Source organism: Anguilla rostrata, chromosome 4 (assembly GCF_018555375.3).
Source record: "Anguilla rostrata isolate EN2019 chromosome 4, ASM1855537v3, whole genome shotgun sequence".
NCBI classification, from domain to species: Eukaryota; Metazoa; Chordata; class Actinopteri; order Anguilliformes; family Anguillidae; genus Anguilla; species Anguilla rostrata.
The window spans coordinates 11,992,279-12,020,224 of NC_057936.1; the positions used below are offsets into that span (position 1 = coordinate 11,992,279).

The following is a 27,946-nucleotide window of genomic DNA, read 5'->3' on the forward strand; positions in this document are numbered from 1 at the left end:
AAGAAGCTTATAACAACCAGTGGAATCAGGTAAAGCAGGTGGGGATCACATCTACTCAGAGCACCAGTCTAGTGTGGGTCTGTATGAACTATCACACCCCTGGTGGGGAGGGCGAGGGGGGGGGGGTGTGTGAGGTGAGGTCTTGGCCATCTGTAACGTCTGACAGTCCGCTCTGAGGAGTGTGTAACCTCTGGTCTCTCTTTGCTGGAGATGTCCATCAATCTTCTCATGACAGCAGAGCTACCCCGGCCACAGTTATGAAAATTAAACCAAACATTTTTTTAAAAACACATTTCCTAACAGAGAGCTTATTAATGTGTGTTCAAATAGATTGCAAATGCATATTTCTGATTCAAACTGAAAATACATGTGCTTCCTGTTCTTGCTGCTGAAGGTGGCAACAGCCTGACCAACAGTATGTTGGGTAGAGTCTGTCACACCAAAATTGGTATAGTTAAGCAATTTCTGTTATTGAGATGGGTGATGCACAGACAAACTGAATGGAATATCATGTTTGTTCAGGGGCTGTGTGTTGATATTATGTGAGACAGTAGTAGCATAAAATCAAGCTCATCAAACGTTCTGTAGATATAATAAGCCCTACTGGCATAGGCCATAACCTGAATTGCGACAACGTTTACTTGTGTTAACATGTTTACACCAGGGTGTGCACATGTCGCTAGTACAGGCCCCCAAAACAATTAAACGTGGGCAGAGTATAACCGATGTCATTTCTGTGCTTGCAAATCACCACGACGGACCCTGGAAAACGTCCACGGTGAACTATATCACTGAACTGCCAAAACGAACGGTCGGAAATTTTGGAATCCCGCAGCCCTATTAGACCATATAAAAATGTGCATTCCGGGTTTCGGCTCGTTGTATTACGTTTGCCCATGTAGTACCTTTACATTGATTATGCTATTTAATTTATATTCTATATGAGATATTTGGATGACGCTCTTATCCAGAGCGACCTTCCAGTGCGTGCCGAATTAACCACACGAGTCGCAATTTAAGAAATTAGAGAAAGGTTTTGCTTTGTTTTTAATGCGCAGAGAGTCAATGAGAAAACACCTGTTTTGTGTACGATTGCTAATACAAGGACGCAGAATACAGGAATACCTCAGAATTGCGTGGTGTCTCCTGTCACTCCTCAGCCATCTTGTCAGCGCTCCATCATCCTGATTAACGTCGTTGGCTGCGCGCTGTCAGGCCGCCTCCAATGCGAGACGTGACGTCGCGTGGACAACGGTGAAGAAGTGGGTTAGGGTTGGCTTGTTCTCAACTCAACGAAACGATGCTGCAGTACCCAAAGATGGAAGTGCATCTTTGCGGGTTTTAATCAATTTCTTGGACGAGAGCCCTGTGGTGCACGGTTTATGCTTCCGGAAAGATGTAAAGTACGCAAAAGAGGCTGAAACTGGATTAGCTCCTATCTGGCAATCTTCCCTCAAAGGCAGAAATGGGGAAAATAGACTCAAATAATTTATTTTACCCATCTCCCATACACGGATACTGTTAGTAGACGGTTATTATACAATAGTCAGAGTAATGTTTTGCTTTGAAAACTACTAATTAATCAACATTAATTGATATGATATTTACAGATTTTTTTTTTCATTCAACAGAGAAAGTGTAGTTTGTGTTTTCAAATGGCCAAAGAGTGTCCCTTCAAGTAAAATCATATATAGGTTCACCGTTTCCTACTCTTGGTAATATTTGTTTCCCGTCATGCGTTTTTACGCATATGTGCCATAGATTTAAGTGTACTACAGGTGCATGGAAAATTACGGAATATTTACTCCAAGGACGCAAGATATTTCAGCGGCACCTCGTTACAGCCAAACAGCGTGAGTAATGCGAGGGAAAGTGATGAGTAATTGATCTAAATGGTGTTGTAGAGGGAAAGCAGGCATGAGAAACTGTGCGTTTCGGAAAATCAGTTTCGATATTGTTTACGCCGATACAGAAATTTGTTTACAGCGCTCGTCTTCACTCCAGGTTGTACAGTGTTTATTTAGTGTACGCTGCTAATAGACACCAGGCAGCGGAAAGCCGCTGAAAATAGGCTACTGCTGGGTATTTAAAATGCCAACAGAACAACAGGCATTAGAGGACTAATTATAGTCCCATTCGTAAATAACGAGATCCCATAGAAAGTAAAGTATTGCTGAAGGTAACTGGAACGTAAAGTTATTCCTAGAAGCTAAACTTTTTATTCTGATTCCACTGCTAGGCTACCTGGATACGATTCGCGTCGGTCTTCTGGTTTAGTGTCACGTGACTGGAATTTGACACCAGCTTTAAATGAACAACTAATATCAGTCTTCGGACCAAGAATTGGCTCAAAAATCCGGTCGTATGGGGGAGAGAAGGGCAGTTGTCTTAGTAAAATGCAGCATTGAATATTCTTTGGTTGAAGATAGAACCTCTGGTGGTTTACTCGTACGCCCGCAGAACGCATCCTCCCCATTCTGTCCCATTTATCGGGAACAAAACGTGGGAAACAAGTCAGATCTATGGCGCGCAAGTTTATTGTGGCAGCAGATTTTGATAAACTGGTTATTGAAACTGGAATCATATAGTTGTGACATTGTGTTTGTAAGAAATGTCAATGCTCACTTGGGAATAAAGTGCCATCGCTTGTGGATTGTTTTGCCTGCCCGTTTTCGACTGACTGCGTTGCTCAATTTTCCACACGTACATGTCAGGAATCGGGAATATTGACACACTTGGCAAAGGTAAGTGTCGGTTACTACTTTTTTTGACATTAGCTTATTTTGTAGGTTAACTTGTTATACGCTACTTTTGCATAATATTTGCAAGTTAATGGAGCGTTATTCGAGTTTGTTAATGTACAGTTTTCAAAAAAGTAGAAAAGATTTTGAGGGAACATGCACGGCTGATATAGTTGCTCTGCAAATGGGTGTGCGCACAGCAGAAAGAGGCTGAAACTGTCGGCACACACAGGCAGCAGTATTTACATTAGGTTCTAACGTGGGTACTAAGTAATGACAAACTCTCTCTCTCTTTCTATCTCTCTCTCTCTTTCTCTCTCTCTATATATATATATATATATATAATATAGTTATTATTATTATTATTATTATTATTATTATTATTATTATTATAAGAAGAATAAATATAACACTGTAACCAATATTTGAAAAAACTACCACCAGAGAGATATAATGTAAATTATGTAATAGCATATTATTATTATTATTATTATTATTATTATTATTATTATTATTATTAATAATAATAATAATAATAATAATAATAATAATAATAATAATAATAATAATAAACTTCGTAGTCATAATTATCACGACAGTCTCCCCCATAAATACATATTTTCCTTCCTGGTTTAAGTCTGCATTGTTTTAAACAATGGAGACATGAGCAAAATATGTTAGGCATTCAATGTTTCACGTCTGAGCGCCTAAATATGGAATGGCATGCATGTCTAATAAAGATAGAAATCATAAAATTTATGGAGTCTGTTCACATGCTTAAGGTTACGTGTAACAATTAACGTGATTCAAGTTTTCTTATTTTTATGAAAGGAAATTGATAAATTAAAATACCGAAATAGTTCACTGGAGACGATGACCATTTTATATATATATATATATATATATATATATATATATTGTGTGTGTCTGTGCGTGTGTGTGTGTGTATAATTTGTTTAATTTCTTCCCTCACAGGATTAACTGTTGAATGACAATTTTAAACGGTCTGCACAAGCAAGCAAAACGTTTTGGCCACGCGGAGGGAGGCGCTTTCTCATCTTTTTTGATTACCTAGTCTGAAGACTTGAACTACTAAAGAGTGACGACCTACCCGAAAAGTTCAGAACGTGTGGACTATGCTCCTGTAAAGGGGCTCTCCGTGTGGATTCTTTTTACTGCCAAGAGATGCTTAGCTGTCAAAGAGGAACAAGGGGAACAAAAGGTTCTAACCTTTCAAGAGCGCAAGCGGATCGGACCAGCGCCAGTGGGAGAAATGGTAATGCTTCTTCTGACGCCCCAATTTTATCTGGGGCCCGGGATATTTTATGTTGAATTATAAGTGGTGCTTCTTTCAGCAATACCATGATTCAGTGAAATATGGCCATGTGTACCAGGTGGAAATGTGCAACCGACTGCTTTCCAAAGAGGGCGACAGAGCACCTGCTACCATGCTTAAATTATCTCGTGCTAAGTAATTTAATTGTTACTAATTGTTCTTACTCGTTGGAGTAGAACTGCACACCCCCGTAATTTAAGCAACGGCTTTTGTGATTGTGTGTTCTGTAGTGGACGATTTCTACAGTGTCATGCTGTGAAACCAAAATGTTTTTCACGCTGTAAACAGAAGTTCGAGCTGCCAAGGCTTGCGTTTACATCAGTGACTCTGTGTGGTTTTCTCGATAAAAAAAACTCTTTGAATATTACTCACAGAACCACTTTGGGCAGGATGAATTATATTTATTTGCAAGGCAAGGCAGTGCAAGGCAATGGTGTTATACATACTTTATTATTGACCAAAAGTGCAGGCAAAGGGCTCGGAAAATGTGCATTTGGAACTGTTTCAGGTTATCCCAGGGCTTCCATGTGGCACAGTTCACACATCGTTTTTGGGTGATGTTGAGATTTCAAATACTGGTAATAAAATAAAAATGATGTGACAAAAGGGGCTGACCCTATTGCCGAACAGAATTTCACGGTACTGTCTAGCGAGTAAGTACTCGACTTTAAACGGGTACTCGCATATATGATTTTCTCTACAACAGCTATACAGGTCAATCGGATAACTTCCCAAACAGACAAATCTGCTTTCAACTGTGAAAAAAAAACCTTAAAATGTTGCATTGTCTATTATGCTCCAGTACTTTTAAAATAATAACTTGGTCAGTTTTTCAATCATGTCAATTGTATTCCATTTCTTTAAATATGGAGGGTCCCATGTATTAAAGACATTTTTTTCAGAATTATTTATACATTATTATGAGAATATGTGCATTTCCAAAGAGCTTATTTGTCCTTGAATTAAAGGAAAGCTTACATAGAAGAGCACGACTGCATGATTGTGATGTGAGGATTTAATGAGAAAGGGCAATTTTTTTAGCCATGTAAGCCAGTGAGACATCTGGACATGTTGTTGAGAAAAGAGGTGACACAATGAGCCATAGGCATGATCGCTGTGGTATTTAGGAATAGTCCATTTGAGCTGCTGAGGGAAAAGCCAGCCAAAAGGAAAAGGTCTGATTGCACTCAAAAGCCTTTTTCTCCGAAGGGTTTAGCCTAGTATGGAACAGCCAGTTAGCCGTGTGGAATTGTTTTTTTGTTTTATTTTTTGTTGAATGGAAATTTTTGAACGTACTATCCACAGTTTATTTGAAGGATTTGACTAAGGAATAAATTACAATGACATTTTCATGTTTTAAACCTCAATTAAATGTGTAAATGTATAAAACTTTCAAATTCAATGTGCCCATTGAAACTATATGCATATTAAATGTGCTGGACTGCTAATAACACTATCCTCAAAGATATACGACAGTAAGCTGCTGTTCTGCAATAATGGGTTCTATTCTCAAATGTTTTTAGTGAAGTCAAATAGACTATTCTTGGTGGGGTTATTTACTTTGAAATAATAAGCCAGGTCATTATGTAGAGCAAGCTGAGGACTGGAGTTGGAGACAGGGAAATCCTCTGAATACTGCTTAATAATCCACATACTAATGGCTTGAGTATACCGGTACTTAACTCAAATTTGCACAAATGACCTATAACATAGAAGGTACTGGAGATACGTCGGTTGGCTGTATTTCTGAGCCTTACAGTGCGTGCTGATTGGAAAAGCATTGGCGTACTGAATTGTTGCAATTGTGGAATGTTGTCTGAGGCTGTAGCATTCATACATCTGGTCTGGTTTCCCATTGGCGAGCAGAACACGTGCGCTCCACAGGTAATTCAGCAAGATAAAGCAGAGGCGTCAAAACCATTCTTAAAGGATTTAGTTATCTGGAATTCATTAGAGTTAACATAGATGTGAAGTGCTCACTGTTTTAGGCATCAAAGGCAAGTGACTCATTGCATGGAAGCATTGAAAATAATGGCATTTTCCGTGAACAGAACTTTCTTTTCCCCTCTCTCGCTGCATGTGCTACATCTGCCCCCCCCCTCCCATTCTCACCTCCCTCTCTCTCTCATTCTCCACCTCTCTCTCTCCCTCAGTCTGTCTCACACACACACACACACACACACACACACTCACATTTTCTCTGTCACATAACAAATCTTCACATACATACTGGACTGGACTTCCTCGCTCTTGCCTTTCTCAACCAGATCCCTGTTACTGCAATCACAATCCAGCATACTGAAACCCTACCCCACTGGCAGTATAATCTCTGCTCCATTATTCCCATTTAAGGAATAGGTCAGCTCAACAGTACCATTTTCCAATATTTTTTTTCTCACTTAATCTTGTCAAGCTTTCACTTATTAAAGGGGTCGGAGGGGGGCTGTTTGGAATTACATTGGGGGCTTTCTCTCGCAGGGATAAAAGATCAGTGGCCCCCATGATAGAAGGCTGTAGGTTCTGATAGAAAGATGGTTAATTTTTGGGAGGGTGAAATCCCATTGCACCAAGAGTCTGTTATCAATCCTCTGATGCCAAGTTTTGGGGTACCAGACCCAGGTGGTGTGAGAGATGCTCTGTCAGCTCAACCACCATGTCCGTAAAACCCACCATCACCTAAAGGCATCAAGTCGGTCGAGAATTTCTGTGTTCTTGGTCCCTTGGTTTAGTGATTTTTACTGCAGGCACTCGCTGCTGCTGAAGAAGTGAATACATCATTTGTCACTAAATCCTTCTGATTGGCCAACAGTTATAATATTGGTCTGCTGGCTTATTCGGTCTGCACAGTGCAGTGTTCTTTCTGTCTCTGACCAACCACAACCACTGTGAGGGCCACCCAGAGGCATTGTGTAGGCAGAGAGGAAATGCATAGTGCCATTTAATATGTTTGTTCTTATTTCTCCCCCCCTGGTGTCTTTGCATGGCTGCTGACAGCGCTTGATGCTACTGCTTGGCTCTCGTCAGGCGGTTCCTGAAATAGGTGCAGAAAAAAAGAGGGGTCATTCTGGGCCGGCACACTGGACAGTGTCCTTATGCCACGGTGACGGTGGGCTCCCGGGAAATGTTGTGGGGCTGAGTCACTTTGTGGCGGGACAGTTGCGAGATGCTATATGCCAGAGACTGCTAATGAACCACAGAGCTGCGCGGTAACGAAAAAACACAACGAATTCCCCGGTAGGGCCAGGAGAGCACAAACTGCAATTGCAATGCCAGGAAAATGCAAGTGTAGGACATAGTAAGGCATTCCTGTACCATAGCTGTGGAATACTGTGGAAGACAAGCCTGGTGTAGTGTAGTTTCCCCGCTGTTGTTTGATCTCTACAGTGAGTTGAAGGAAAATACATAAACTGTGGCTGTTTAAGTATGCACTGTACAGCAGACAGGCCTGCCAGACTCAAAGCAGTGGTTGGCATTTGATTCCTTATGCCTCAGTCATGCCAAAGAATTGGCCATACATTTTTGAAAAACATGAATGGTATTTCAGAATCAAAGCCACTTGCTTCTACACTCAAATTTTTCATCATGGGTTTCCTGGATTATTTTGACTGGTAGGAGAATGATTCTTAGGTTGGTGTTATTAACTTGAACTGAGCTCTTGATTTGAGACTTGTTTGATTAAGTCCATTAATTATGATCTTGACCCGTACAGACTTCTTTTGTCAGTTGTTGTGTCTTCCTAAAGAAAGAACTTGGATGATCAGGGCTATGTTTGGTGATTTGGATGTTTTTATTGCTTAGCCACTGTACTAGGTGCTAACTGTGCCTGTAGGGTTACCTCCTCTGTAGTCCCAAGTGTGAAGCCCTGCAGGAGTCACATTTGGACACTAACTTTAACTGGGCAACCAACAACAACGTAGCACTGGCCATTTTAAAGCCAGTAGAGTTTGACTACTTATACTTTTGTCATCTCATGACATCACATGGGGCGACATAGCTCAGGAGGTAAGACCGATTGTCTGGCAGTCGGAGGGTTGCTGGTTCAAACCCTGCCCTGGGCATGTCGAAGTGTCCTTGAGCAAGACACCTAACCCCTAACTGCTCTGGCGAATAAGAGGCATCAATTGTAAAGCGCTTTAGATAAAAGCGCTATATAAATGCAGTCCATTTACATCTGCCGATATTCATTTTTCTATTCTAACATCCTCTTTTTACAATGAGATTCAAGAGACATTGTAATGCACGCATATTATGTGGAATATGTCAGGTTTATGAGACATTGTAATGTGGATATTATCTGAGGTATTTCATTTTTGGCCTCTAAATGAAAAACATCACAAGTTTGAGCTTGGGCTTCAACACACACTTGGATTCAACAGCAGCCTGATACAATTACATTAACAGTGCGACTCAAAAAAAAAAAACTTAATGGAGTGATGAAAATCCTTAAGATGTAATTGTTCCTGTTCAGATGCTATTTAAATACTCTGCAATAACAAAGCACCCTGTTTCTAAGAGTATTTTTTGAGCTCAGTAAAAACATGAAATATTCACAGAATGTGCAATTAACATTTTTAGCATAATAAATCAGCTAACTGTAAATCAGCTAATTGTGTGTCTTCTTGATTTGAATACACTCCTCTTTTAATCTTACGTTGCTTGTAAGTATGAAACCATCCAGCTATTTTCACATTGAGTTGCCCGGTCATTTTCAGCCTCCAGGGCTAGAGCAGGGTTAATTCCATCAATGAGTGCATTGTAACAGTTAATGTCCTTCACTTGCACTTCTGGCCATTTGAAATTGTGAAAAACTGTTTTAATATGTGTGGAATATATTAGATAATAATGTGAATATTGAATATTTATTTTATGTGGGGCATGTGAAGTTCATATGATATTCCAGTGTGGATGTTATGTGTGCTATGTGTCAGGTTCCTGTGGCATTATGATGTGGGTATTATGTGGGGTGAGTCAATTGAACAGACAATATGATGTGTATATAATGTGGCGTGTAGCAGTTCTAAGAGGCATTATCATGTGGATATTACATGGGGTGTGTCAGTTCTTTGAGGCATAGTGAGGTACAGTATGTCACTTTTATGAGCAATAGTGCATGAAATAAAGGACATCAATAGAGTTGACTCAGCTGCGAAAGAGGGAGAACATATAGTCAGGGCTTTGTTGGTTTGTACAGAGGAACCTGGTCCCCGCTAGTCATATGTCAGAGAGAGTGACTTAGGGTTTTGAAATGTGTATAGCAAACACAAAGCTGTGGAATGCTGCATAATGGCATCAATATAAACACGACGAGCTGCTCTCCTCTCTGGCTGCGTGAGTGATTCATGTCCTCGGGAGTGTGAACGGGTGCTTCATTCAAACGCTCCTCAGCTCACTGGCTCACGCATGCCAAACTATAATTGGTCACTTTTAATCTTTTTCTGGTCTGCGTGCGGTAGGGTCATTACAATGTTTGGAAAGATAAACAGAGCTTATTTGCACCGTGATGTTGCAAAGCGTAGACCAAAAATGAAAGTTGGAACTATGTTGACAATGCAAAATGCCAGAGACTGGGTGTACCAGCTGTGTATTCCATTCATGGCTATGCTCCAGCAGAAAGTCTAGTATATACAATACAGATTTTGGAGTTCAGACTTTAACAAAGTTACAAACCTAGTCATGGCTTCTGGGAGTATTTCATTTGAGTAATAGCAGTTATATGGCAAATTGATCTAAATTGGATAAAGTCATCACTTTTATCAACCTACTAACCAGAAGTGAAAAATGAGTCTCTCAGTATGGTAAGGTTGAGACCACTCTCTTGTTTTTATTCTCTAGCTTTGTGACGAGAAGCACTGCACATTAAAAATGGCATAAATGTTTTGCAAAAAAGAGAAGGATAGAAAGTTCAGAAATCCTCTCCCAGCTGGACTGAGAGATGCTGGATTTTCATGAGGACCCGGGTCACATGATAGGAACAAGAACACAGCTGGATGACCATGCCACACAAACCGTGGTTGTGTGGAAGCTGAACGCTGGGGAATGCAAACAATATCCACTTAATTTGGAAAGCAAAATAAAAGCTGCATCCTAGCCAGCAAGGCATTAGCTCTGGATTCAAACCTGTCGCACTCAACCTTGGCGGGTGTTCAGTGCTATATCAATGGACCAGATGCCTCTCTCTCTCTCTCTCTCTCTCTCTCTCCCACACACCAACACACATACACACCAGTATACTCGCTCTGACATGGTTTGATTGATGCTGCACTGGTCAGTGGTCAGTGCACTGTGGAGGAAACGGTCAGAAGGTCACAGGAAACTGACTCACAGAAGAAGGTATTTTACATTTTGGAATTTGCATGGCGCAGTCAAGGGAAGATAACACAAAGTGGATCAGAAGTGTTTCTCCTTTGAAGAAGCTTCCCAGAAAACCGTTCATTCCGTGAGTGGTTATTATTACAAATGAGCTCAGTTATTTCCAGATGTCTCCATATTTTATCATTAGGTGGTTTGGTGGTCCCTCACTCTAGTAAAAATACATCAGACATTTGGATCTGTGAGAGCTTTAGACTGGAAACCCATATTTTTTACGTGAATAATTTACTATGCTTGACAAAACCAATATTCCAACTTGCTATTACAATATAATTCCTATCAAGCATTTCATCAACATCTCATAGACATCATATACAAAGACTGTATGGGAACTTGAAGCAGGGAAACCACAGAATGGTTGCATATGCTGTCTTTCAAGTCAACTCAAAATATCGGAACATTGTACTGACAAGTCAACTTTCTTTATTGGGAGAAGACAAGTACCTGGAATAAATATAAATATAAATATTGTTGTTGTTGGCTCTGTAATCTGGCACATGGAGGGGATTTGAAATAAAAATATTACTTTAAGTGCAGGCTGTCAACTTTATTTTTAGGGTATTTATATCCATATCTGGTGAACCATGTAGAATTACAGTCCTTTTTATACATAGTTCCCTTATTTTAGGGGACCAGAAGTAATTGGACAATTGGCTGCTCAGCTGTTTTTTGGCCAGCTGTGTGTTGTTACTTCAGTAATTCATATTAGAAAACAAGGAGCTAACAAAAAGTCTACAGTGGATTATTGGTGAGGCATTTGCATTTGGAGCCTGTTGCTATTGTTTTTCAACTTGAGGAGTGTCAATACAAGTAAAGCAGGCCATCATGGAGCTGAAAAATGAATATGAATTGATTAGAGACATAGCCAAAACATAGGGCGTGTCAAAATCAACTGTTTGGTATTGTTAAGCAGCAAGAACACACTGCTGAGCTCAGCAATAGCAAGTGACCTGGTAGATGACCACTGTAGTGAATGAAAGAAGAATACTTTCAATTGTGAAGCATCACCCATTTTCAAATGTTGAACAGATCACAAACACTCTCCAGGATGTATGCATAGGTGTGTCAAAGACTACCATGAAAAGGATAGAAGATTACACTAGCATAACCTCAGAGGATTCATTGCAAGATGCAAACCGATGGTAAGCTTCAAGAAGAGCCAGGTTAGACTTTGCAAAAAAAGTGCATTAAATAACTGTTGGGTTCTGTAACAAAGTCTTATGGACAGACAAGATGACTATTAAACTGTATTAAAGTGGTGGGGAAAGGAAGAGGATTTTCTCAGATTCAACTAAATACCTCAAAGCCCATTGGATTCTGCTTCCTCTTACAACAGGATAATTACCCCAAATTTACTGCTAAAGCAACCAAAGAGTCGTTCAGGGCTAAAAGGTGTACCCTTGACAAGTTAATCATCTGACCTGAAGGCAACTAAACAAGCAGTTCACTTGCTGAAGACAAGACTGCAAGACTCCTGTTTGCTAGAACAAAGAGAAGCTGAAGATGGCTGCAGTACAGGCCTAGCAGAGCCTCATCACAGATGATACCCAGCATCTGATTATGTCTGTCGGTTGCAAACTTCAAGCAGTCATCAAATGCAAAGGATTTGCAACCGAGTCCTAAACATGACAATTATTGTTAATTTTCCCAATTACTTTTGGTCCCCTAAAATTGGGGAAGTATAAAAAGGGCAGTAATTCCTTCATGGATCGCCCGATTTTTGAAATTGCAAACATAATGATCTTCAGACAATGATTACATTTCACACTACAACTGTGTTCAACCAGACCTCTCCTCTTCCTTTTTCCAGCTGGCTGTCCCATATCTTTGAGCATCCGGGAGCTAATCCTCGCGTCTCTGGCTCCTCTCTGCCCTCCCCTCACTCCTTCATGGTGGAACGACCTCCCCCAGTCAGTCAGTCAGGCTTGACATCACATGTTTTGGAGAAGCGTGCTTGTCTGTACTACGCTGAATTGACGAAGATTGCAGAAGTTGTAGCAATGAGGCTAAATGCACTAGAAAAAAAACAGAGAAATGATCTGTTACGGAAAACGAGAAGGTGCTCCTGTATTTAGTTCCCTATGCTGAATGTATACTTGATCATCATTCTGGAAAAGAAAGAATGAATGTTGCTTGAATAGTATTGAATAGACTGAAATGCACTAAATAGTTCATAAAGGTTTCCATTGCTTTGTTTCATTAATTAATCAGACCAAGAATGAGTGAGCAAAGATAACAGATTAACTTTATGCCTCTGTATGATGTAAGTTTGTTGTGAGGACTTATAATGTTGGCTAAACTATATTACAGGATCATGGGTTGGCCTTAGTCTATCATATTTAAAAATAAAACTAGAAAACTAATGGTGCATTTGTACATCAAAATTACATTCCGTGGCTGATATATACAGTGAGCTTCATAATGTTTGGGACAGCAACATAATTTTTTTTTTTTTTTCAAAAATCTAATTGTAATCCACAATTAGATTTGTAATCAGTTCACATGTAGTTAAAGTGCACAGCTTTTTCTCAGCCTTTATTTAAGTGTTTTAGGGTATTTTCATTCACTTTGATTTCACCATGTAGAGATTGCAGCTGTTTTTATACATAGACCCCCCTCCCCCCCCATTTCGGGGAACCGTATTTGGCATTTGTTAGTGTTATGTAAATGAAAGTACAGATGTTTAGTACTTTGTTGCACATCCTTTGCATGCAATGACTGCTTGAATTCTGTGACCCATAGTATCTTCTCTGGTGATGCTCTGCCAGGCCAGTACCACAGCCATCTACAGCTCCTGCTTGTTTCGGGGGCAAGTTTCCATAAATTTTCTCTTCAGCATATGAAACCTGTGTTCAGTTGGATTCAGATCAGGTGAATGACCTGACCAGTCAAAGATTTTCCTGTTTTTGGCTTTAGAAAACTCCATTATTGCTTTAGCACTATGTTTGGGATCATTGGGCCTCATTCACAAAACTTTTCTTAAATTATTCTTACTTCTGTTCTGAAAAATGTTCCTATGAAAAACCAATGTGGGATTCAAGACACATGTGCAGACCTTTGTTTTTGTGCGTATCCCAGGTGTATGAGATGATGAATACTGACTGTCTGTAAATTTTATGCGCAATCCTGTTCATGTGATCAGCATGAGGAAACAGCCATGAACAAACAAAGATAAGAAAAAAATGATGAATGCCAAAATGTTTTGGAAACATTCTTACACGCAGTTTACATTCAAATATGATCGTACACATATTTTATGAATGAGGCCCATCGTCTTGCTGTATTATGAAGTGCAGTCTAATGAGTTTGGCAATTGCTTAAACTTGAGCAGATAAAATGCTTTTAGTTAATTCTGATTAAGACAAGTCTCAATGAAACAAAGGCCATTACCTACAGCTCATCGCCAAGCCTATACCCCTGCCACTGTTTTACATAGGGAGGCTGCTTTGGGACTGGCATTACTTTGGTCTCACACTCTTTTCAGATCTTGGTCTCATCCATCGACAAGACTTTTCCTTTTCTGTAGGTCTTAGGATTGCAAATGTACTGCATCGGTTGGCTACTATTTCACTGCAGTTGCCTGTAGTGCTGTGAAGTCTTCTGCAGACAGTAGTCACTGACCCATCCATCCATTCCTGCCTCCTGAAGAATATTTATGATCTGTTGGACAGGTGTTCGGGGAGTTTTTTTTTCCTTTTTTCATTATGGTGAAAATTCTCTGGTCATCACCAGTGGAGGTCTTCCTTAGTCCACCAGGACCTTTGTGATTACTGAGCTCACTTTAACCACAAGTGGTTATTGCACTTTAACCACATGTGCTTTGTTTGGTAACATTATGGAACTGGCTGTATCTTAGCTGATTTGTTCAGTCGTATTTGTTTAATTTTATCATATTATTCTTTTATCCAGCATGTATCAAGCATATTAATTATTTACACGTATAGTGTTATATTCTGGCATTCGCTAGGGCCTAACCATATACAGTAAAAAGCTTTGGAGTTGGATCGTTTTTCAGATAAAACTGTGTGAGGGTTGCATTGCACGTCCTCAGCCTGTCTCAATGTTGTGAGTGTTTTTGTTGAGCATTCTTCTAACGGCATCTTTCCCCCTCGCCCACTGGCAGTCAGTCTCGTGCTTTTAGGAAGGCTGTGCTGGGGTATTGAGCAATAGTGGGTAGTGCATACTGGAGAAGTTTATTGGTCCTTGAGTGCAGTGCAGTCCAAGAAGAGACTGGTCTGGGTCTCAGCCTGCTGCTCAAGCATGGCAGTGGCCAAGTTATATCACTGTCTGCAGCCTTTTTTTATTGTGTCCCATTTGAAGTGACAGAAGAGATTAGGACATCCACTATAATTACTGGTCTAAGAGCAACAGAGTCCTAATTCTTAGTGTGAGCTCAACAGTGTCCAGTCTGCTTTTTAATGTGGCAAAATATTGAATAATTGCACCGTAGTGAACTTTTTTAGTTTATTTGTTTAATGTCATTTGATGTATTATTTTAACACAACTTTGCTAGTGTCTTTTTAGTAGGGGAAAACCAGACACTCTCAAGTTGTCCCAAGGAAATAGAGGTAGATATCCATACAACTTATACTGGAGGGATTTGTATTGGTTGGAACATATTTTGACTAATCTCCTTCTGAACCTTTACTTAGACTGTGTACAACTGACATCTTAATAACACAGGCAGGTAACAAAATCCTGTTTTCTCAGCCCTTGTGCGGACTTTAAATAGATCCAAGATGACCTGAGTGAAAGTATGTATCACCGGGAAGGAGTACAAAAGAGGTAATGCTGCCTGCCAGGTGAATGCGGGCCTGGAAATAATTAGAATCCTGAGGTCTTCTTGGCAGAACTCTTTAACCAGCAGTGTAGAGATTTAGCCAATGAATCTTTCCTCCCCTTCTTCAGCGCTGCACTGTTAATGATTAGTTGTACTCGACAGATCCATTAGGGAGACCAAATCAGCAGCAGTCTAGCAGTCAGCGGCAGTGCTATAACCTCTCTCATCATTGCAGGAAGGAATGACTATTTTTTTCAATTTGTAACTTTTTTTTTTTTCAGTTTTAAACAACCCAACAGTAAATGTTCATGATATCAAAAGGAAAAATTAGTGGAGGAATTAATTTTCCATTTACGTTTGCACATTGTTAAAAATGAATGCTCTTAGACATGCCATATTGGTTCAGTTTGCATGTAAACAAAATTTGGCTTTTGTTATGAGCTACAGACCAGCAATATTAACCAGATGTTAACTGCAAAAGAATTTGCTTCTGCAATGGTGTGAGAAACATGAGTTTGAAGGTAGCTTCACAAGTAAATGTAAATGCAAACCCCTGCATACATTCCCTTATTCATTTATTCACGCATATGCTCAACCATGGATTATTTCTTGATGATTCCTAGAGTTTTTACAGGGTGGAACGCCATCAAATCCAGACGATTCCTTCTCACGTTACCATGACCAGAAGGCACAAATTGTTTTCATGTAAACAGAGCTGATGCAGGCAAAATGAACCTATGGGCCCTCGTAGGCCAGCTAAGGGCCTGTAAGCACTTGCAGCTGTGACTTTAAAGCTTCTTGTCCTTCTTGAGCGACACTGGCAGCCCCATTGCCCATACGCCAGACTTAAAACAATGCGGGCTGGTTTCAATGAGCGTGTGCTTCCGAGTTTTGGGTTTCGCCCCTGGCCTGCTCAGATGGGGCTCAGGGCTGTGAAGGGGTCAGGGGGTAACAGTTTGCTTTTCGACCCTCGTTTGACCTCCAGAAAGGGTCATTAATCTCCCATGTTAATAACCATCAGTAATCAGCGCTCAGATTGTTTCCAGGGTTGTGGAGGTTTTTCGAGCCTCAGGCGGGTTCCATTCTGCCCCCAGCCCTTACTGCGGAGACGTTTGGCCTGGGCCTTTCATCAAAACTGTGCGCTAGTTCTCTTAATGGAGTGGAATTCAAAATGCAGACCCTGCCCCCGTTGCCGGTCGTGCGGGGAAGAAATTTGGATCATGGCCTGTGCGCTGATATCTCAGAAAAAAGGGTTTTGGTATTTACTCCATCCATCTCCCAGGCTTCGGTCTGATTAATTCATCTCACTTTGTGCTTTGAAACAGGCCTCACCATAGTTCCAGGGCTCCGTTTGTATTGCTCTACCAATAACTGGCTCTCAAGATAGTACTGCCAACCCTTTTCTTTAACCTCACCGGAAGCATCTTTTTTAGTACAGGGATTTGCAGTTTGTGTCTTAGTATAATATGCAAAGCACATTTTCAAAATGATTTGAAACCAATTCTGCTTCTCCCTGATTGCATGCTGCTTCTTTCTAGTTGTGTTACGAATTTGTTGTAGTTGTACTGATAATGGTAATGGTATACTCTATAGAACAATGATAACATATTGATTGCATGCACAGTTGGTTGTGGCTGCAGTGAGTTGTGTAATCAGACACTACCTGTCTTCTCATAACTTTTGTCCGAGAACTCATTGGCAAGGACATGTTTGGAAGCCTTGAGCTGTAAAAGGAATATTAAAAGCTTGAGATGAAACATCCGAGTATCTTCATATTGATTTATCCCTGTTTTTATACCTCACCATGAAAAATATATTGTTGTTTATGACTTTCTGGCAGTGTTTTTTTTCTTCTTCTTCATTTTTTTAAAGCCACACGCAAATGTGTTTCTCAATCGACATTAAAATGATTTTGTGCTCTTATCAGATTTTGAAAGCTGGGAAGTGGAATTCTATTCAAGTTAGCTGTCAGTGGTATTATTGATAGTGGCAAGACCAGGTCAATGAGTACAGAAAACCTTTTAAGTCATAAAAGTAGCATTTTTATCTTTAAGAGAAATAAGCTGGACTAATTAAATTTAGATTAATTGCTCTACGGCCCCAAAATATTTCTAGTTTCTTCCCAGTTACTGTTTATCTCACCATTGAACTCCTGCCTGCATAGTTTGTGTTGCACACAAGCAATCTGTCATATGCAGAAAGGACTATTTGTTTAAGGAAGATGTGAAACTAGTGTGTGTGTCGTTCCCTGGAAAGAGACAGAGGCTGTGTCTGCACATGGCAGTCTGGTTGTAGAGAGCCCAAATGCCAGTCTGTAAATTTTCAGAATGTCAGTCCTCCTCTCCCTCTCTGGCTGTGTTTGCTGACCTCCTCAATGAGGAGCTGGCAGGAGTAGCCTGAGGGATAACTGGTGCCATTTCCCTCCCTCTTCTCCGCCACCTCTGTGGCCTTTTCCTTTCCCATGGTGCCCAGGGGCCATTTGTTCCTGGTGCGGTGTAGATACATGGAAAGCTTCCACATTCAGACCATGTCTTTCTGCAGAAGACATGAAGCATTTAAATATGTAGACCTGAGGTTTAAAGTGATGCCAAGGGTGTTAACGGGTATAACCAATTTAAATGGTAAATGGACTGCATTTATATAGCGCTTTTATCCAAAGTGCTTTACAATTGATGTCTCTCATTCACCCATTCACACACACACTCACACACCAACAGTGAAAGTCTGCCATACAAGGTACCAATCAGCTCATTGGGAGCAATTAGGGGTTAGGTGTCTTGCTCAGGGACACGTCAACACACCCATGGCGGGGGATCGAACCGGCAACCCTCCGACAACCACTCTTACTTCCTGAGCTATGTCGCCCTGTTCTGATACCTACACTTACAGAGAGACTCTCCTACTGCACAGTATCCCTATCACTGTACTGGGGTAGATGAAAGAGTTCCCTCACTGCCCTCTACTGGCCCTTGAACACCAGATCCAACAGCACTTCTTATTTTAATCAAAGTCTCCTATACTGACCAGGTTCAATTGTCCCTAGCAATTAAATTGTAAAGATACATGGTGTTATGTTGCTAAGGACCCACCCCAGTTTTTTTCCAGTTTTTTGAGTGGCGGCCTTCATACTCTGGTCCAATCTGGAAATTGCTGTCACATAGCACCCCAAACATGAGTACTTTAAACAGTAAATGTACCAATGCTCTTGATGATGTATCACAGACAACCACAGACAGCTGAGAGATGGCGTCAGATGCACTGGTCTAAAGAAATCAACAGAGCATGTTTGATCCTCTGTAGAAAATTATCCCCAAAGAGCTCTCCCTGGCTGTTTGATAAGGTCATGTATGGTACTGGTATTTTAGCCTGAATTCATTTAGCACAGGGGTCTGCAACCTTGGTCCTCAGCACTTAAATAATCAATTAGAGCAGCTGATTATACTGTCAACTCACTTTACTGGGTTACTTGAGTCTGAATTGGCTGCTGATTTTAAAGTGAAAACAAAAAACAGCAGAGCGTATGGCTCTTCAAGACCAGACCCCTGATGTAGCATGTCATACAGCACGTCACTTGTCTGTGCTAAAAAACTTTCAAAGGTCCTTTTTACATTATGCACATTCATCAAAATCATTTTATAAACCGTGAAATGCTACCTTCGGGGGGAGGGGGGGATTGTTGATTGGACTGATAAAGTTATAGTTTTTCTAACTTTGAACTGTGACGTGAAGAGTTCATGCTGTGGAATTACGTTCATAAACAATGCTATCTGTCAAGGATCTTATCGCTGCTCCATCTTTACTGTTTTATAGGCTTTCACAGAATTCTCGAGTTGTTGAAAGTCCCCCTGTTCTTTCAAAATAAACATCTCAACTGACAGGATTTCTATTGAAGGAGTAGGCCACTGAACCTCTGGGCGTTATAACGATTTCTGCAGACAAGCTGATACTAGCTGTGTGGCCTGGCTGACAGCATCAGGCTGTTCTATATGGTGACATCAAACACAGATTTTCAGAAGACATTAAACACAGATTTCAGAAGACGTTGTGCCGCCGGTTGATGAATTACTGTGGGGCAGAATGATGTCCGAGGACGCGGGTAACTTTATGCACAAAACCCTGCAGAACGTCTCAGACCTGCGTGCTGTGAAAACCCTAAGGAGAACGTTTCGTTTGTTCTGTCTACAGATTGGGAAAGGTGGCGGGGACTGGAGGGGTCCACCATGTCATCAGCTGGTGCCCAGTGTCACCTGAAAAACTGGAAGGTAAGGACCGTATGTCATTGTGCAAAAACATTACAAACGCATGCAGTTCATATGCATCGCATTTTGCACTCCAAATCCCTGACGTATTTTTTGCAGCTGTACTTCATGAATTAGTGTTCAATATTTCCCATCATTGTTCTTGTTTATATTTATGTTTTTCAATTACAGAGGTGTTTCTTCCACCCATGAACTCAGCTAGCTGATTTCACTAATTAGTTCTACCCCCTGGCTGAATAATTGTGCTATTTTGCAAATACTGGGGAGGACTTTTACTCACTGAACCTGGGTTTTTAATCTCTGTTCAATTCACATTTATACATTTTACTATGGCATATTGTATTTTATACTGAGTCCTGCAACCTCTTCACCTGAATAAATAAAGAATAATACATACATACATACATACATACTTGCATAGGTAGCCTTTTAGCTTCTCATTTCACTCCCTGTGGCCCCTGCATATGTCAAAGCTGTCATTTTTCTCCCACAAACCCGTCCATCATGGCTGGCACACACATCAGTCAGAGGTGCCCACCCTATAGGTGCTCTTTAAATATTTAACAGCCTGGGGCCTGGCTGGGTGTTAAATGTCAATTAAGTAATTACAGAGGTGAAGGTGTAGTCCGTAACAATCCCAAGAGGCCCTGGGTGACTGGCAGTGAGGTCTGGCCCCAATGGAGGAAGGAAAGGAGGGAAGGTGTGTCCACGTCAAGGGGCTGATCGGGACATAAAGGATTGGCTTACTCAGAACAGCTTGAAATTCGACAGCCTCAACTGGGGGTGTGGGGGGGGGCGGATTATGTAACACGAGGCTAATCGAATTTAGCAATCGTGGGCCGGCTGTGACAGGAGATGGTGTCTAGGGGAGCACAGAGTGAAATGGAGTGTTTGTACAGACCAGGTAGTCAGATTTATGCCACGACCAGCCGTTGTTGTGTCCCTAGTGATGTGACCTGACCTGCAGGTTTTCATTGCTGCACAGCCACTTGAATATAACCAAACTCCCAAACATAATTATTTTGCTATTCAACATAAATCTTTTTTTAAATTTTTTTAAAAAATTTGTTTATATCAGTTCAATAAAGCAACATTCTTGGAACAATACAATTTCTAATTGGATATTGACAAAGCAGGTTCTGAGACTACGAGAAGTCTACCTTGAATGACTTGCTAGCACTGAAAGTTGAAATTTGAAGTAAAAAGAATGAAGAACAGATATAACCTGTCCTGCCTGGGTTGCACACTCACTGAGTATAAACAGTCTTGCAGATATAGTCTACTGGTGCCGCACAAAAATATCAGCGTTGATCCCATTTCTGTACTGTATGTTGCTAGGGTAATACATGTGAGAGACGCCTTGCAATATCATTGCTTTTGCATCTTCAATTTCTTATATTCCTATTGTGGGAACTTTGATTGGAATCAATGTTTCACTTGGCAATGATGTCAGCACAGAAGCCCAGGTCTGTCTTTGGGGATTACTAAAGAATATACTACCTCTTTATGTGATCCCTGAGATCAGTTCTGGAAGTCCTTTAAACTTGTATCATGTTGCTATATTGTCATAATATACTATAGTTCTTGTACATATTCTTTGTGATTCCGTATTTCTTCTACAGATCACCTAGGTATCAGATGTGCCCGCTGAAAGAGAAATTTGGGGAGGTACCATCTAGACATACTAGGCCGTGTTCCATACTGTGTGCTTGTGTTCCATCTAGAGCGTAACAGATGAAATCGCAGTGCTTTAGAAGGAACATAAGTGTACAGTTTGGAACACAGCGATATTGTTATGAAAAAGGAGAGGAGTGGTGGTCCTGTGTGTTTAACTCCCCCCCCCCCCCCCGTCTGTTCCTCTCAGGTGATGCTGTGGGTGGTGGCCTCTCTCCTGGCGCTGGCAGATGGTGTTCTCCTCGGGGGGGCCAGAAGGGTGGAGCCCAGCCCAGTGACTGCGCGAGTCCCAGATAAGGTGGGCTGGCACCCTGCTGACATCCCTGAAGTGGAGGAACTGGGTGAGGGAAGAGAAATCCGCTCTGCGTGGGTTGGCCTTTTTGGTGGGTATCTGACCCAGGGCAGCATCTCTCATAGGGATGACAGCCTCAACATGCTAAACAGAACATTAAGTCTGCTGAAGGTCATTCAGTCATGCGAATGCAGGAATGGTACCTTTAGGGTCTGCGTTTCTGACCCACTCAAATTAGCCGTATGCGGTATTACTATAATACATATGAAACTAGAAATGCTCCATTATAAAGCTTACTGAAAAATGAAATCACACTTGAATCAGATGGTGTCTCTAAATGCAGAGATGTTGCTCCCATAAGACTAATATACAGTGACTGCTGGGACCAGCAGGGCTTCTTTTGCATAACGTAGCCCCATTAAGTGTGACATCCTTTCGCACATAGTGTTACAATAATATTCAGCAGCCTAGTATATGTGTTTATTTTGTTGTGTTAATGGAGGGATCTTAGATGTGATTACACCCCCTCCGCCCCCCCAACCCCCGAGTTCCCAGTGTTCATTAGAGCAATATGTGCTGTTTGTGAAATTAACTGAATGTTCTGAAAAGCAAACACGAGCTAATGAGATTACCCTTGAGATAAACGGCTCAAAAAGGCTAAAAAAAAAAAAAAAAAAGCCGGCAGACAGTGCATGTGAGCGTCACTTGTTTGCCCCAGGAACATTATTATTAAAGATTTTTTTCTTGGTTGTGCGGAATTTGAAACAGTGGTCATAAACAGTTACAGGAAGTGACACGTGAGCAGGCTTTTTTAGTGATTCAGCACTTAACCCGAAAAGGAGCCGTCCAACCGTGAAGTAGACATATGGTCCCTGCAAAGGGTATTTTCCAATTCAAGCATATTCAGGGTGTGCAAAACAACAAAAAACAAAAAAACATATTCAGTTAGACTGCTGCTCTGTTTTTTTTTTTTTTTTAAAACCATGACTATACAATGTGTTTGTGTTTGTGTACTTCAGTAGCTGCCATTTCGAAGCCTGTTTCCACTCTAACAATGCCCAGCCCCTGTAAAGATAGGCCAAGAAGTGCTCCCCCAGCAGTAATCACCCTTCATACTGATATTACGCCCTGTTCTGTGCTGCTGATAACCACTCCCATTCACTCCTTCTTTCAACACCCACTTCTGCTTTCAATTCAGGAACATGTGTGCCCCCCACATTTCAAAGTGACCTCGGTTATACAAAAGTGATTTCTGCCCCTTATGATTCCTTTTAATCTATAAATATCACACTTGACATCAACAGTTTTATTCAGACTTCCATATTAGTTAGTGCATCACTTTGAGGTGATGCCCAACTCACTGTCAAAGGTACTTCATACAGTTAATGATAACCAAGCAGCCTGTAAATGTTTTTAATAATTTCTGGTAATCAATCACTCTTCATATTTCCCTTTTCAATGAATGATGAAATGAACAGACTTCTATGAAAAACTTGAGGACCAATGAAGAGAAGATAATTTAAGCAATTGGCTGGCTTTCAACATAAATTCAGCATTCAACATGCTTTTCTTGGCTAATATGCAACTGAATATATTGTCTTAGTGTTGCAGCTATTTGATTTAACATGTTGTGTCAAATGGAGTCCCAAACCTTGCTAATCAAGTTTTTAAAGTTGGTTTCATCTTTTGCTTTATTTACCCTATGTCCTTTTTTGTCTAACAGGGAATCCGTCTCTATCAGAGGAAGTGGATGAGCATCCAAGCCGGTGGGCACGTTCCCCGAACAGATCCACCTCTCCCAAAACCTCGAGGAAAAACAGAAAGCCCAAAGGTAGCCGGGACTGCCGGATAGAGAGGACGATGATCAGCGTTCGAGACCTGGGGCTGGGCTATGACTCGGACGAGGTCATCCTCTTCAAGTACTGCGTGGGCACCTGCGAGGACTCCCGCAAGAACTATGACCTGGCCCTCAAAGCCCTGGTCAAGAAGGGGAACATCTCAGCCAAGAGGCTGAGCGCCCGGCCCTGCTGCCGGCCCACCCGCTACGACACCGTGTCCTTCATGAACGCCAACACCGCCTGGGAGACCATCGACCTGCTCTCGGCCGCCAACTGCAGCTGCGTGGGCTGAAGGGCCCCGAGCCCGCCCTGCGAGCGAGCGAGCGAGCGAGCGAGCGAGCGAACGCCCGCTTGGAAGAGAAGGAGAAGCGGCGGCGGCGGCGGAGGCGGCTGCCGTTGGACATCGAGGCCAAGGTCGGGAGCGGCGGGAAAGGAAAGGGAGTCTGGGACTCGGGCTCGCCGCAGTCCGCCAGCACGGGGTCTCCGCTCCAGGGTCCGAGAGCTTCCCTTCCCGCCTGCTGCACTGGAGAGCCGTGGGTTGTGAATCCTCAGCAATACTGGCGAAGAGAACTTGACGATACCCCCGGGCTGAGTCCTTCCAGTTACTGCGGGAAGAGAGCGAGCAACCATGAGCTTTCCCCAGGCGGAAGCTTTCTCGTCTCCAGAAGAGGATGTCTAGGAAGTGGACAATATTGGTCCATGTATGGAATCACTGTTAAGACAAGGCGTGTTAGGGGATCAAATCTGTGGATGTGACCAGCTTTTCAAGAGGACCCGTCTTGGCATTGAAGAAGGGAGTGAAAAGACAAATTTTATGGGTTGTGTACTTAATTATTCAGTGATGCCAAGCTCCCTGTCCCTTTTGGAAACCGTTGACTGAAGATACTGCAGAGGGCAACCACGAAGGGCTGCAACCACTCAAACTTGGATTTTGGATCCATAGAACAGCACTCTTATGATCTTAATATTAAAAATAAGTGAGAGGATTGTTGGTTTCAGGGTTTTCAAGGGTTTTCTGAGCAGAAGAGTAGAGAGAGGATATGTCTGTGTCAAGCAGCAAACATGCATAGGGTTTACAATGTTTTCAATGATCTATGTGCTATAAATTATATTTATATGTAAGTAGTTTTGTCAAGTGATGCTCCTTACCCAGACACTTATAAAATGTATGTGTGTCAAGTAATTTTCCTACTTTGGCAGATCATCCATAGAATATAAGTGACAGCTCTAAGCAATTTGGACATAAAGATGCGGTGATTCACTGATTCCATTGATAGCTATTTCTACTCTCGTTATTACCTGAGGCTAAATCAAGTGGTGTTGTGGTGGCCGATGACATTAAACACCATATGTCCCCAATAAGTACATCACTGATCTGTTCACCTTTCTTTGCTCCTTAAAGTCGTAAAGGCTTGCTGCTGGTAGTCAACTGAATTTCAAAGTTAAAATTATACTTACCGTACCAAGTAGTACTTTCTAGCCAAGTGAACAGAGACTCTGTAAATGAGGCTGTTTGTGGCTCTATAATGATGCCCAGTACATATCCAGACTGTAGAAACTTCAGCAGCCACTTTCATTAAGGCCAGTAGGTCAAAAATATATGAGGAGTTATGTGTTGGTTATGCATTGTAATAGGGGTAATAGGGAAGGGGCTGTGAGTCACTGCACCACAGGAGTCACGTTTCGTGACCATTGATGGCAATTAACACATTCTGTGAAGAGAAAGCCTTTTTTTGTTTACTTTCACGTGGCTCGTCCATAAATTCAGATTGTACTGAATGAGTGTTTTATGCAGTCATCCTAATCTGTCTGTGCAGACGTATGGCTCTTAGAAGTACATTCATCTTGTTTTTTTTTACATTTGGGTGTCAGTGGTACTGTGAATAGAGTAAGCGTGACATGATTTTTGAGGGCCCAGTGGTGTAAATGTAAAACTGCTTTTCATACAACAGATCATGGTGGATAAGCAAACTGTAGTTCAGAGTCAGGTTCTTTTGTTTAGCCAAAGTCAGACCTTAAATAGAACAGCTGTACCAAAGCAAAGAATCAATCCTATGTTTGGATCTCCTCATCTTTGTGATTCATAAACGTTCAGCTTAGATCACCATAAATGATGTGTTGCAGCATGTCATATGAAAGGTATTACCGTTCACTGGCATCTGCCGTATGTTGTGGTGGAAACATTTTTGTCCAGTGGTTTATTTTGAATGCTTAACACAGGAGGGCTGATTTCCATTACTTAAAGGTTTGAGACTACAGATATTTGAAGTGTGTCCGGATAGTATCAGCTGCCTTCAACAGAAGCGCAGTTTTAAAAAGATCAGTGCTTACAAAGCCAGGCCACAGATAGTTCAAAGGCAAATTCATCTCAGTGATCACAATGTTTACATGTCCAAACACAACAGTATGGAAGTATAAACAGGGTAAGAAGAATAGTTTTAGTCGTTTTAAGGTCAGCATAAATATAGTCAATTATTTCATTTATGCCATTGTAAACCTATAAATGAATATAAATAACTTGCGTTGTTTTGGTGGGAAATGTTTCACAGGTTTATTTTATACATTGTATTTTTTATGACTAATGAATAGAATTGGACTTTCTTGTTCATTCTCGTGTGCTTTCAATGTCTTACCTATATTGAAGTTGTCTGTTCACGCATTGAGCCTTACCTTGCCTTCGCTCCATACAAACCCAATTCAGCAACAGTCATAGCGGATAGCGATTTTACAATAATGGGGCACACAAAACAGCACTGCTTTTTTTTCTCCGGGCTCATCCGCCTTTAATTCATTCCTCTTTTTTTGGGGGGAAAAGCTGCTGAAGGTGTGGATTTTGGGTAGATGGGGATGTACAAATCACATCTGACCGACAGAAAACTTTCTCTGGGTCAAGTAAAAGAAGGAACACACACACACAAGAGAGGGTGGGGTCTTCACTGTGCAACAGCTATGTTTCAGTTATACTTTCAGTATTCAGTATTTTGATTTTCTTCACTGATTTGAGTCTGCAGTAGCAGTTTGGCTATGGGAAACAAAAAGGTATTTACTGTCCGTGTCATTAGAAAAATAAAAGTGAAGCATTTTTCTTCTTCGCCTCTCAAAGGTGAATTAAGATTTAAAATGTTTTTGTTTTTCAGCCAGACTATATGAACCATTGTTTATTGGATATTGTATATTTTCCTTGGTTTCTCAGGATTTATTGGTACTGTAATTCCTAATGTTTTGCTTCATCGTTGGAGGAGTCAGGATATACATTGACCTCTTGTTTGTGTAACCCTTAAAGGTTGCTCCAAGACCTATGTTAAAGTTAACTGAAAATATCACATGTAGTTTTGTAGTCCAAGCAAAGATATGCAGCATGTATCACATCGAAACACTTGCCAGAAATTGAACCTTAATTTAACAATAGCACACTAATTTCATTAACTCCAGACACGTGGGTCGGAATAAACATTACCTGACTCTCCCAGCATTTGACTGTCAGCTTAAACCCCACCCTGTTTTCATGTTGGCTTGATTGGGAACGTGTGCCCTCACTATAAGGTTTTGCAATGAAAATGTGACGAGGGGGTTAATGCTGTAATCTATGTTCAGTTGCAAGTGTCCCTCATAAAACACTATCCTGTGTCTACTGTAAGGAAGCTGATCGGTCGGTGGTGGTGTGTGTCTTGTAAATTGTGGCACACTACTACCCAGGGATACACAAGCAAATCATACCTAGGGTTACACAAGCAAATCAGCTGCATTCAAAGTCAGCTTCCTGTACACCTTCCCTGTCATTTAAGCACAAACTGAACATCACTATTGGATGCTATGCATCTCCTCGCATTTTTGTACCATAGGGAAAATATTTATTACATTTAAGTTATTTATTTATTATCATTTTTTTAATGAAATATGTTCTCACAAATACCAAATGTCTATTATTTATGAAGTGGCCATTTATATTTTGGTTTGTTTTGCCATTAGTCATATTGCATTTATCATGTTTTTTTTCACTTTGTTTAATGTGGAAGCATTCAGCAAGACCCTTCCTGTCTAACAGTTAAATCACAGTCAAAGAAGGAAAATGATTGACGTACAAGTACCCATATTTGGCATTTTAAAAGCAGCTGTACCCACTGAACTTAATGTTAACTGGTCAGGAAGCTGTGTCTAGCCTATCCAAACTATGTTTTAAAATATGACCTAATGATGGGAATATTAAAAATATATGACTGTCGAAGCTACATTCATGTGTATGGTCAGTGTGAGCAGCCTGTTCAGTTTTTATAGAGATCTGTGCTTATACCTGCCAGTATTACCTTCAGGGACCACATAGTTATGCTCCTTGACTCTGCCCATTTGAGACATCAATGTTCTTGCTGTTCCTTAAAATTTTAAGCTTCCAATGTTACATTGAATATGACACACAATTTCTTGAAAATAGGAAAGTAACATTTTAACAGTATTTCAAAACAATGAAAAAATGACTTTGTTGTTCATAAATAAACTGTTTTTTTATTATTATTATTATTATTATTATTATTATTATTATTATTATTATTGACATGTATAAAAGGTCTTCTGAGCTCTATTTTTGTACAATAAAATTTTTCCTGCATAGGAATAAAATTTTCAAACAATCATCTTGAAAGCATTCTGTGATATGTACCGC

The 27,946-nt window shown here is 40.9% G+C and overlaps 1 protein-coding gene across 2 annotated transcripts; it reads left to right on the top strand.

Moving 5' to 3' along the window:
* Nucleotides 1-121: 121 nt before the first annotated feature.
* On the top strand, nt 122-27,917 carry LOC135252503 (neurturin). Of its 2 annotated transcripts, XM_064330642.1 has the most exons (5): nt 122-2,744; nt 3,717-4,017; nt 19,412-19,488; nt 21,350-21,542; nt 23,175-27,917. In XM_064330642.1, exons 2-5 carry the CDS (start codon nt 3,927-3,929, stop codon nt 23,579-23,581), a joined length of 768 nt encoding a protein of 255 aa, XP_064186712.1. In that variant the 5' UTR covers nt 122-2,744; nt 3,717-3,926; the 3' UTR covers nt 23,582-27,917. The 2 variants fall into 2 exon arrangements, with proteins under 2 accessions (XP_064186712.1, XP_064186713.1); XM_064330643.1 differs by lacking the exons at nt 122-2,744; nt 3,717-4,017 and having other exon boundaries at nt 19,395-19,488.
* Nucleotides 27,918-27,946: the final 29 nt, after the last annotated feature.

Coding starts and splice junctions, on each gene's coding strand:
- LOC135252503 (XM_064330642.1), top strand. CDS start 3,927: ATGCTTAGCTGTCAAAGAGGAACAAGGGGAACAAAAGGTTCTAACCTT. Junction 19,489..21,349: donor GTCACCTGAAAAACTGGAAG/GTAAGGACCGTA, acceptor TGTTCCTCTCAG/GTGATGCTGTGGGTGGTGGC. Junction 21,543..23,174: donor TGCGTGGGTTGGCCTTTTTG/GTGGGTATCTGA, acceptor TTTGTCTAACAG/GGAATCCGTCTCTATCAGAG.